The sequence below is a fragment of the Eptatretus burgeri genome, chromosome 6 (genome assembly GCF_056783735.1).
Source record: "Eptatretus burgeri isolate ZD-2024b chromosome 6, Ebu_testis_v1, whole genome shotgun sequence".
NCBI lineage: Eukaryota > Metazoa > Chordata > Myxini > Myxiniformes > Myxinidae > Eptatretus > Eptatretus burgeri.
Window position 1 is genome coordinate 37,942,084 of NC_140966.1, and position 12,999 is coordinate 37,955,082.

The 12,999-nt window shown below is 40.8% G+C and overlaps 1 protein-coding gene across 2 annotated transcripts in view; it reads right to left on the minus strand.

Moving 5' to 3' along the window:
- Positions 1-692: 692 nt before the first annotated feature.
- Positions 693-12,999, minus strand: part of LOC147024569 (cell growth regulator with RING finger domain protein 1-like) — a 47,474-nt gene continuing 35,167 nt past the window's right edge. For both annotated transcript variants that reach the window (XM_085884614.1, XM_085884615.1), the window contains exons 3-7: positions 10,336-10,478; positions 9,842-10,007; positions 7,808-7,955; positions 3,329-3,436; positions 693-1,380 (exon numbers count right to left, since the gene is read on the minus strand). In XM_085884614.1, the coding sequence (XP_085740740.1) occupies positions 979-1,380; positions 3,329-3,436; positions 7,808-7,955; positions 9,842-10,007; positions 10,336-10,478 (967 nt within the window). In that variant the 3' untranslated portion in view covers positions 693-978. The remainder of the gene's footprint in view (positions 1,381-3,328; positions 3,437-7,807; positions 7,956-9,841; positions 10,008-10,335; positions 10,479-12,999) is intronic.

Below are 12,999 nucleotides of genomic sequence, written 5' to 3' on the forward strand. Positions count from 1 at the left end.
CAAGCATGGAAAATTTGTCTAACAGCTCGGCGTACTACGATGTATGCCAGCGTGCTCTTAACGTATACAAAACTTACCCATACGTATTCGACGTGTGCCAGCGTTTTAGACAAATTTTTCATACGTCTGCATACGCTGGCCAAATCGTCAAGGTGTGACAGGGCCTTTAGCACATCTGATGGATTGCGAAGCACCACTCTGGTGCGCTCTGGCAGGACTACACCTCTGCCATCAACTGTCAAACGCAAACTTGGGTGCCTCTTGGGCATCTGGTATTAGTAAACGACTTAAACGTCACAATTCCCATTAGCCTTACCAGGTTTCATCCTCAAAGTTTATGAATATGCCATCAATTTGTAACTTGGCCATGGTACCGGCGATAGCTCACCTACTCTTCACAAAAGACACAACGGGATCTTTAACGTACACCAACTAATGCCGGCAGAAAGGACGTCCAGTTTAACATCCATCCAAGGGATGACACACATACTGATGTCTCACCCTGTCAGCGAGGATCAGAGTTTATAGTTGGGCTGAGATTCAAACCGAGGCGAGACGGATCAGAGGTGTGTGTGTGCATACCTCAAGGGCCCAGACCATCTAGCCAGCCCCTTTCACTAGCTTTAAAATAATCATGCTTCAACTGAGATGGTCAAGTACAAAGCACTTCAGATAAAAGTACTCAACACATAAACCTTTTTACATTTTATTGCAACACCTTCGACATCACATTCTTCGCGTGGAACAAAGCAATCAGTTCTTTTTTCCACGCTTAAAACCGTTCGTGTTTTGTGCAATTCATAGGAAAAGTGGAAGTAATTGTCTGGAATGTTCCAGAAACAGTTTTTAACCTATGTGTGTTCCTTCTTCAAGCCAAAACTACAACTAAAACTACAACTAAAAATGTCTGTTGAAAAATTTTTTTTTTTTTTTTAAATGGTACATGCACTCTCCTGGCAAAATGACTGCCAAAGCTCTTTATGTTTCCAAGACAAACATTTTGTAAAAATGAGCTCTGCACATTGGGCAGTGCTGTACGAGATGCACACACGTCCGGCAGAGACAAGCGTGGCGGCATGGCAACAACACCATAGTGACGGGTGCACCCTGGCATACGACGCAGTCCTTTGGCTCCAGGCCATTGTACAGAGAGTCCTCAGAGTCTTCAGAGTCGATACCTAGGGCTTCTTCAGCGTTTTGGCCGCTGTCATTTGCTTCCATTTCCTTTTCCTGTCGTGGGGAACGACTCTGTACTTCATTCTCACGCATGCCAATTGGGTCATCTGACGATGCTTCTTCATCTCCATTCACAGGCTTCATTTCCTCTTCTTCCACTTCATCACGTCCTGATACCGCATTACTTGTAGACTTGAACAAACACTGACGGAAGGGAGAAAAGCATACAAGTAACAAACCATAATGGGAAGAGAAAAAAAGTACAAAGGAATCAATTGAAGTTGTTTAACAATAACACTCCATAGATTGATGGTATTTTCAATTTATGCAAATACTGCAGAATACTCTCACACCAATGTTTTTTATACAAGCCATTTTAACATCATGATCTGTTATTTCAGAACACGTGTTGGAAGTGTTTGTGCAAGATTATAATGAGACACCTGCTCATTTAGCAAGTGCATTGTAGAGTGAATAATAGTAAGTATATGCTAGTACCCTGGCCAAATTACAAATTCCCTGTCATAATATACAGGAACATTCATTCATGTAGAGCACATGACTCCTGTTTTGCATCATTTGCTTGGCAGCATAGCTGTGCCGCTGATGCAGTGCCCCGTGTAGGTTTGGCCAGAGTTCCAAGGATAACACCTACCATTTAAAGACAGGATGGGATCTTTAGCGTTCAACTAACACGAGCTGATGGGACACCCAGCTCAATGTCTATCTGAGGGATGGTGCATGCGATGCTACACCCTGCAGGCAAAGCACCAATCTGACGGTTTGTAGTTGGGTTGCGAATAAAACCCAGGTGAGACAGCTCAAAAATAAGTACACAAAGTCTGCACCATCCTGTCAACCTTTTTGGAGCACAGCAGTAGCAGCACAGCTGTGCCGCAGCAAGCTGGACTTGTAATCAAATATGCATTCCGAAGAAGGCATTAAAATGTCTGGTTTAAATTTTCAAGGGGTATCATACAGGGTGGGTGGGGAGTGGGGGGGGTGCTTGGTTCCAGGATGGCAAGTGTTTTTCCACCAAAGACTGAACAAAATTTTGGCAGAGGTACAAAGCCATCTCACTAGTTCTGGGGGCTTGACCCTCCCCAACAACAGAAAATTGCATTTCAAATAATAGCACCAGGTGCACTCTGGATTGTCGAAATTAAGATTATATATTTGGCTAAATGAGAAAAATAAAAGTAAAGGAGAAGATGAGAGAAAGAAGGTTCAGATCGTGTGGGTAGAGAGGGAAAGAAGGTTGCGAAGAATTAAAAGCAAGGGAAGAGAAAGCCTGTATTGTGCATGGATGGCTGAGGAAGGGGGTTGCCTGTTTATTAACCCAATGTAAGCCAAGATCTAATGACACAGGGAATGCTGGTGCAAATCTGATACACAATGTTGATTTGTCCATTGTTTACTTGTGTCCCAGTAATGTACAGGGTACGGATGTCTCCTGTCTTTGGCCTGCACGTAATTAATGTACAAGCTACTGAATTAATATAAAGCTGAGAACCACTGCTCACCTTCACTCTTTCATTCCTTTTTTTTTCCATCTTTAGAACAAACTCCCACACTATCTTCAATCCCACTCCAGGTCTTCAAAACAGCTGTTCACCACCATCTCCTATCTTCCCCCATCCGTAACCATGATCTTTTCTACCCCCGCTAATCCACCCCAAACCCACCTCCTTCAAATTCCCTGCTTTCCTTCCTGAAAGTCCCTGTAGTGTCCATCTTGTATTCCCCATGTTCCCCGCCCCATCCCTCTCCCTCACACAGATCTCCTCATGTCTGTTTACCACTGTTTTTTCCTTCCCTCTCCCACCCCTCTTGTCGCCTGCCCCCCTTGTTGTACATTGTGTGTTAGCTGTTATACGAGTCTCGACAGTGTACACAAAAATAAAAATACACCTCACAAGTCAAATGTTTCATGTAAATACAGGAGGAATGTTGTATAGGTGAATGCAGATGAATTTCAGTGAAGCCCCATTAAGAGTTTAAGCTTCAATAAATTAAAACAAAGTAAGTAGATATAATATGTCAATGAACCATGAACATCATCACCTTCCCCAGGGTTTTTCTTTGGATTTACATGTTCATCATCATACGTAGTGAAGCAGTGTAGGGCAGGAGAACAGAGCACCACACAAACCTGAAGATAATAAATGCGGCCAGACTGAGTAAGTAAGTACCGGTGCAAGATCCTGCAGGAGAGCTTCATATGGGCATCAGGAACATGGATAATGGCCAGCAGAGACACCTGGTAGAAAACAAATTATGATTACTAATAAAGAGCAAGTCTTACATGAGCGCAATGCTGCCATTTACAATATCTGAAAGATAAGCTCAGTTTTTCACCAAAGGCATTGGATGTGTGGAGGGGGAGGGGAGGAGGAGGGGTGAGTGAGAGGAGAGGGGCAACAGTTGAAGCATGCTACTTTTGAGGGTTAATTTTTAAGTTTATCTGGAATTTAAATTCCAGACAAGGTATTGTCATGACATACTCTCCATCCATCCATCCGTTTGTCCATCTGTCTCCTATTTCGACTTATCCAGCCAAACCGCTGGGCCGATCCAGCTGAAATTTTGCAGCAACGTTACTCTCCTGACTGTTAACAGGAATTGCAAAGCTCATTACGGTCGCATGACTTTAAGTAAGTCAAAATGGCCCACTTAGTAAATTTCATCAAAAATCTTCTTCTCCAAACCCACCAGTCAGAATGCCACCAAATTTGGGTTGCAACATTAAGTGAGGGTAGGGATGTTAATTATTTGGCGGAAGTCATGCCGATCACATGACCGGAAGTGTATCAAAATGGCCGACTTGGTCAACTTTTGGGAAAAATCTCATTAATTCCTTTCAAAATCTTCTTCTCTCGATCCAACAATCAAAATGCTTCCAAATTTGGATTACAACATTAGGCCAGGACCCAGATAAGCTACAGGTCCTGTGGTCCTATTTTTTAATACTGAAATTTATTTAATATTTGTCCACCAAAAAAAGAAGAAAATTGCACTGTCAAACAAAGCTCACAATATTTGCATAAAATATTGTACAATTAATTTGCTAATGAAACTTAAAATATAAATGAAGACAATTAAACTATAGCAATAGGAAGCTATTTCTTGAATAAGCTTAAATGTAACGCCTTTATGCATCAGAAGAGTGGGCATCATACTACATACGGTGCCTATATAAAGTGTACACCCCCCTTTCAAAATTTCCACCTTTTGTTGTCTTATAGCCTGGAATTAAATTGCATTAATTCAGACTTTCCCCACCTTCATTTACACATCATAACCCACAACTTCCAGGTGAAAAACAAATTCGACAAATTTCAGAAAATTAATAAAAAATACAAAACTAGAATATCTTTGTTGGATAAGTGTATATATTATCGCAAAAAGGGATAATCCCCTTTATATCACCTTGTAACCACATTTTTGAGGGGTAGGGAAGGGCAGTTTAGGATGAAGAATATACAACACCCACCCCACACAATCCCTTGACAAGACCCTCTCACAGACATCACACTCAACACAGATGTACACAATCAACCATACATATTCAAGCGAGTTAGAAGTCCTGCAAATATCCCTGTACCCCTCCATCTCCATTGCTTCTGGGTACCTATCTAATTTCAATTTAAACCTTTCTACTGTTTCTGCTGCCACTACCTTTCCAGGAAGACAATTCCATGCATTAATAACTCAAGTGTTCATAGAACACCTTACCCCACATAGTACAATTCAATTGAAATAAAATAGATTTTAAAGGTCGTGAAAAAATTGATTCTGGAAGTTTACCTCTGTTTATGAAGTGTTTATTACACTACCTTATTTAACACGTTACATTACATATTCGTGCCTGTTGTTTGTGTCCTTTATGACATCCTTAAAATCAGTATGTTTCCTGTTTGGAATGATTTTCAATTTTGTTTGACTGTCACAGGCAGATAGAGTAAGAAAAAGAAAAAAAATACCTCACTCCTCTCTGTGCACGCGTGATCGGGTGAAATTAAAATACTGCTAAACTGCAGGTCCATTTTCCAATTCATGTCAAAATACAATATTAAATTGAAATAAAATTGTTCCTCGATCTTAAACATATGTTTGTAGATGGATGGACAGACAGAAGTGAACCTAATGCTTACCCTGCTTTTCACTTTGCATGGTAACTACTCTCTGAGGGAAGGACCCTTGGTCTTGCGATTGTCCTTTGGTTCAATCACTCTCCATTTTGCTCAATAACTTTTCTGTACTTATTTGGTCTAGACCCTTCATTATTGAAACATCTCTTTTATATTCCCTTGTAATGTACTGGAATGTAAGACCATCGCTTCCAGGGAGAGAAAAAAATTTAACTTTCACCCTTTAAAAAAATCGTGCAAATAAATTATTAAATATCAGCTGCTTTTTGTTCATACCCATATCTCACCTGTGTTGCAAATAGAGCAACCTGCTTTGTGATGCTTTAAAAGGCCGTGTATAATTGGAAATGCTGTTTGATAGGGCGATATGAATAAAATGTAAATGTTTAAAAAAAAATCATTGAATATAACGCGTTTAATCGATAAGAGAAACAGGACTGAATGAGACTCACCATTATTATAAGTGAAGAAGATGAAGGAGGAAGAGTTTTTGGTTTAATGCAAATTGAAACCGGCCTATCTATCCTCACCTTACTCAACTATATCGTACTGTTTGCAGATTGGGCTTGATTAGTGCTATCCCCTATGGATAATTGTTGACGGATGGACGCAGGCATGCAGAGACCGAGCTCCTTTTATATATAGATAAGGTCCTGTCTCCTTCAGCTACTCCTCATAGCTGAGTCTAGCTTAGCCCGGAGAAATCCATCTAGTAGCCCCTATGCTGAACCCTCTCGATGGCAGCTATATCCTGCTTGAGATGTGGTGACCAAAGCTGCACACTATTCTTGGTGAGGCCTCACTAAATTCCTGTACAGTGTTAAAATGAGAACATGTGAATTGCAATTTATCCCACCACGAATACAAGCTAAAACCATGTTTGCTTTACCTACAGCTGCCAGGCATTGTCCTGTGTCCTTACCTCATATATACATACATACATACACACACACACACACACACACACACACACACACACACACACACACACACACACACACACACACACACACACACACACACACACACACACACACACACACACACACACACACACACACACACACACACACACGAGGTGAATGCAAATGGTGTTGCCTGGGTTCTTTTTGAATGAATTTAATATTCTGTACATAGGTCTGATGCGAGCCCAGTATCAGTTCCTTATTGGGCCATGGTTGTCATTGCCGAAGGGGGTTGGTGAGGGGGAAACACCCCCCCCCCCGGCCGAGGGGCCTCGCCACCTAGCCTATAACCTTCCCAGGGCCCGTCCCGACATTTTTTCGTCCTATCTTTCACCGTTCAGGAGATTAGCGCATGCAGACACAAACAAACAAACAAACAAACAAAAACTTCAAATTAGAAATATATATTTAACATCCCCAAATCCTTATCTTGTGTGACATGCTCCAAAATTGCCCCTTGCATCACATAATCCCTATTTTTATTATTCTTACCTATCCCCAGCACCATACACTTCTTTCTGCTAAATTGCATCTGCTAATCTTTTGCCCAATCAAAGAAAGTATCAATCCTTTCCTGAATATGATCACCACCCTCTCTGTTACCAACCTTACCTCCAAGTTTAGTGTCCTCTGCCAATTTGGAAAGCCTACTATTAACCCAACTGTCCAAATAATTGACATAAATTATGAATAATAATCCTCGTACCCCTGAGGTACCCCACTACTTACATCCTCCCAGCTTGGCATCCTCACATTCACAGCCTCTCATTGCTCATCACTAAACCAGTTTCCAGCTCAGCAACCTGACCAGCCACTCTACAAGCCCTCATCTTGACTATCAACCTCATATGCCTTCTGAAAGTCTAGTCTAGATTGTACTATATCTACTGCCTTTCCCTCATCCACCCAAATCAGAAACCACTTCATAAAACTCAAAGATTTGTTAGACAATTATCTACTCTTCACTTTCCTAGCTGTTTCTTTACTCTTTTCACTCCGACATGGATCTTTTGGAAAGAAAAGCCCTTTCTCCCCTCCTTGACAGTTACTCTCACTAATAGTGATTGGCAATTCCCCTGACTGTTTTAGCCTATAATTACAAATGTACCACAACATATTAACTCTATTATTACAGAATCACAAATGTAACATATTAACTCGACATAACTATTATAGAGCGGCGGTGCTGCCAAAGCAGTTTATTGGCAAGGGTTATACTGGATTATTTGCTATTGCCTTGTAAACCCGAAAATTTCATGTCGAAGCGAGTCAAGAATCAATTTGGAATATAATTTCAGTATACATTGGGTTTGTTTGTCGAATATGAAGAACAACAAATATTTCTTCATTTTTGTGCATGCAACTTGAAAATGGCCACATAGAGTTGATTAATTTTAACAGCAGCAGTTTTAATGTGGTTATATCCATGATAAAAAAATTAATCAATTAATCTCCCTAATTATCGGCAACCTTTCATAAGCGTTTTGCAAAAATATGATCGATACTCCAACTCACGATAGCACAAGAGTCCAAGTTCTGTACATTCTCAGATGTTACCAATGCCACCAGGGGATACCTCTGTCGAGGTGCTTCTCCAAAATCAGTAACTTCTAGAGTTTCTGGAAGGTAGACTCTGTGAATTTCTGTGTTTCCTTTGGCCAATCTGTTGATGCAGTTAAAGAATTACAATAGAGATGGACAAAAATAGTTGTTTCTATGATACAAGGCTAGGCTGTAAATCTTGCACTTTAAATCAATTCCAAACATTATTCATCTGCTTTACAACTGAAGAAGAAAAATGCATACTCGTCCACCCGCATACATGCGCACCCAGAGGCACCATCATCAAGCAATATGCTTGATAATACAAGGGTGGTTCAAACTTGATCCGGGCTTTTAATTAAAAGACCAAAATCTAATCAGCTTGTTCTTGTCACCTACCCAAATCATCACCAAGTTTTGTCATAATCCATCAACAACTGTTTTAAATATTATGCAACATATTGTTTCTGGCTCCATTTCTCAATGGTGAAGAATTATTTCAAAAATGAAAAAAAAATCCTCAGATGCGGATCTGGATATTCCACAAAATCTAATCAATTTGTCCTTGTCACACACCAACCCTGTCCAAAAGTTTTTGAAATATTAGGCGATATATCATGTTTGGCCCCATCTCTCAATGGTGAAGAATCACTAAAAAAATTATTATAGTGTCCAGATCTTCACCAAAATCTAATCAATTTGTCCTTGTCACACGCATACAACCCGTCCACAAAGTTTCGTCTGAATTCATCCATAAGTTTTGACATATCCCGCTCACAAACAGCCAATACAAACAAAAAGATGTCATGCATAGCATGATACTTGTGAAATCAAAATAGACAATGTTCCAATAGCCCATAATTAATAGACGTACTCACGGTTCAACTCACGTTGAAACAGTCTGTAATTGAGACATACTTACAGGGGTCGACTAAGACTATATCTCAACGAGGATTCACTGTCCACTAGTATTTTTCAGTTTTATATACAGTAGGTATATACATAGATATCAAGTGAATCGGTTGAAAATTCAAGATTTATGTGACCTTGACATGTAACATCTCGACCTCAAAAACAATAAGCTTCCAGCTTGTCACTACCTCCACCAAGTGGTAAAGTTTCATGAAGATCAGAGTAAAAATGTGGCCTGTAGGCGATTGACAGAGACAGACAGACATACAAACAGACAGAAACATAACAACAGACCAAACCAACCAATATACTTGCAAATCTTCGATTTTACAAACAACAAACTAGAACGGCACTCGATGGAGTGCATACCTCCACCAGGTTGAACAGTTTACGTTTTATATCCAACTGATAGGCCGTTTTGTATCCCACTGTCAGGACAGGTCTTTTGACCTGAACCAAAATGTATTGATTTGAATTGAGTAGGAATTATTTTTTCTTATTTAACCCTTCTGACCTAGGTCCTCACCCCTTGGGGCATGAACCTGAGGTCAAAGCCCCCAAAAATCGTTACATATTTAATACGTCCCCCCATGATGACATTAAAACATGGTTTAAAATGTGTCCATCATTAATTTTTTTGGTATTTGACCTTTCCACTCCACCACAGGGGACAGGGGGCCAATAATGATGCTGCCCTTGTACCTTTGTGTCATGTGGTCATCTGACCAACTCATCTGACCAATCATGACTACCAAATTTGGTGAATTTCTGCACCATAGTTTATGAGGAGATAGTGTAATGGACAGACAGACAGACATAACCGATTACAATAATCACCGGTTTTTTTTCGAAAAACGTGGGGATAAATATCCTTTTTGGAAAACAAATGCAATCTTAATTATAGTCATAAAGGAGAATTCCAGGCTAAATAAGAAGTCATTCATATGTGCAAGGCCACAGGCTATAATTCTGCTGGGTGACTCTAATCACATCAGGATTTTTACAGGGTGTATAAAAAGGAACAAACAAGATACATTTGTCATCACCATTTAAACGTAGCATATGCACTGGGTGAATTGCCAAAGAAAAGGATACGTGAACTGTTGCTTGTACAGAAATGACTGCTCTATGGCGTTCTCAAAGATAGTGGAATCACTGAATGAGCAACTCGAGAGTGCACTGTGCAACCGCAAAATTTCACAACCCCAGTAGCAGTTCAACAAGCAGCTCTCCAGACAACAAACCTTCAAATGTACACCGCCTGCCACCCGATGGAGGGAAAAAAACAAAACAATTCACAATGATACAAGCCAACCAACAGTTGTTTTCTTTCTTTGTATTTGAAGTTGCCAGGTTCATAGGCTTACAAGGGGAAATCAAAATGTTTTTTTTTTAACCCAACAATGAAGAAATGGTCCAGCGCCAGTGAAATAGCACAGAGATGCTCATCCTTTTTCCAAGGAGTTTGCAGCCAGTGTCACACATTATTTTCCCAATAGTGGGTTGAGTCTCCCGATACTATTGTAATAGAAATCATTAAAGGATCTGAAACTTTGAAGCAGATACCAGAAAAATATTGAGCAACAAACCCAAAATTCCAGCAGAGCCTGCACTGATTATATCCAAAAACAAAGGGTTTCTGACTTTCACCATCAGCGTTTCCTTAATTGTGGTCACGGCATTATGGTCACTCTGCACGTTGTTCTGGACCTCCGGGAGATGAAACCAAGATCTGTAAAACACAAGATAAAGTGATGTGCAAGGAAGAGTGGACAAATTGAGGTTCTTCAGTCACGAGCATAAATATGAGATGATAACTTGAGGTACAGGAAGGATGTTAAACTGAGCGTCCCATCAGCCAGTATTAGTTGGTGGAAGTTAAAGATTCCATGGTGTCCTTTGCGAAGAATAGGCAATTCATCGCCGGCACCCTGAACAAATTACAAATTCCTGCCTTACGCTGAGTCGAACGTCAGACTTGGACAGCCGGTTTGTGAAAGACTTGGGCCAAGCTTTCCCAAGCCACCCTCACAAGAACGTGGAAATAATTGTGGCCGCTAAAGAAGAGAGAAGACTTAATGCACAGGGAAAATCTATTTTCCCATGGTACTACCCTTTCTAAATAATAAATAAATAAAAGCACAATATCTTTAATATCAAGATTATCAATGGATCAGCTGACTTAACGTCATCCCCAGACGCTGTGCTTCATGATGGCTTCCTGCTACTATTTCTTCTTCTGATAATGAACGAGGCTCTCATGAAGCGTTATCAGTTCATGACAAGATGACAAGTATGTGCATGCATGCGAATTACATCTGATTGAACCGTGTTTTGAATGCCTTCAACGAAGAGGTTGCTGCACTTGATGGTGGTAGCTGCTTCCATTCACGCATGGTCTGGGGAAAGAAAGATTGCCTGAGTGCCGGGTGGTTGATCACCTCTTGAAAAAAGTGCTAAAATCCTCGAGTTCTTGCATCTGGCGATTTTCCATGATGACCACTCATGGACTAATTAAACGACATAATCGAAATCTGTCTTCAGATTTGAGGATTGAAGGTAGTGGACAAAATAACTGTTGAAATCTGGAGTGAAATCAAAAAAAAATTAAAGAAAGAAATTAACGATTCATATAACTAAGCGTATTTAAGGATTTAATTTAAGCCAGCAAGCCTATGATCCCTCCTCCTTCAGATTTAGAAAATCGCCAAAGCATTAAACGCAACTTTTTCTGCTGCTCGGAGAATTATTTTGAGTGAAGGAAAGATAAAGGAATGTGCTGCAGGTGTTTCATTGAGTGAAACAAAAATAATTACGATAAAGCGCTCATAATCAAATGCTTGATCTCAACTGCATACATCTCAAATGGCCTGCCAAGCCAACCTTTCCTTATCAACTGTTTATTTGGAGTGCTTAAGTCACGTGGCGAGCTCTCCACAAACTGCTTGGTCATGCATGCCGACTGAGCTCCCAAGGTTAATCACGACAAAACTTTATAGGATCACTTTTTTTTAAATCACGATACACCTTTCAAGGAGACCTAAACGGTCATTTTATCCCAATCCATAACTTACAGTGGGGAGAACAAGTATTTGATACACTGCCGATTTTGCAGGTTTTCCCACTGACAAAGCACGTAGAGGTATGTAATTTTTTTTATCATAGGTACACTTCAACTGTGAAAGACGGAATCTAAAACAAAAATCCTGAAAAATCACATTGTATGATTTTTTAAATAATTAATTTGCATTTTATTGCATGAAATAAGCATTTGATACATCAGAAAAACAGAACTTAATATTTGGTACAGAAACCTTTGTTCGCAATTACAGAGATCAGACATTTCCTGTAGTTCTTAACCAGGTTTGCACAGACTGCAGCAGGGATTTTGGCCCACTCCTCCATACAGATCTTCTCCAGATCCTTCAGGTTTCGGGGCTGTCGCTGAGCAACACAGACTTTCAGCTCCCTCCAAAGATTTTCTTTTGGGTTCAGGTCTAAAGACTGGCAAGGCCACTCCAGGACCTTGAGATGCTTCTTACGGAGCCATTCCTTAGTTGCCCTGGCTGTGTGTTTCGGGTCGTTGTCATGCTGGAAGACCCAGCCACGCCCCATCTTCAATGCTCTTGTTGAGGGAAGGAGGTTGTTGGCCAAGATCTCGCGATACATGGCCCCATCCATCCTTCCCTCAATACAGTGCAGTCGTCCTGTCCCCTTTGCAGAAAAGCATCCCCAAAGAATGATGTTTCCACCTCCATGCTTCACGGTTGGGATGGTGTTCTTGGGGTTGTACTCATCCTTCTTCTTCCTCCAAACACTGCGAGTGGAGTTTAAACCAAAAAGCTCTATTTTGGTCTCATCAGACCACATGACCTTCTCCCATTCCTCCTCTGGATCATCCAGATGGTCATTGGCAAACTTCAGACGGGCCTGGACATGCGTTGGCTTGAGCAGAGGGACATTGCGTGTGCTGCAGGATTTAATCCATGACGGCGTAGTGTGTTACTTATGGTTTTCTTTGATACTGTGGTCCCAGCTCTCTTCAGGTCATTGAGCAGGTCCTGCCATGTAGTTCTGGGCTGATCCCTCACCTTTCTCATGATCACTGAGGCTCCACGAGGTGAGATCTTGCATGGAGCCCCAGACCGAGGGAGATTGACTGTTATCTTGAACTTCTTCCATTTTCTAATAATTGCGCCAACAGTTGTTGCCTTCTCACCAAGCTGCTTGCCTATTGTCCAGTATCCCATCCC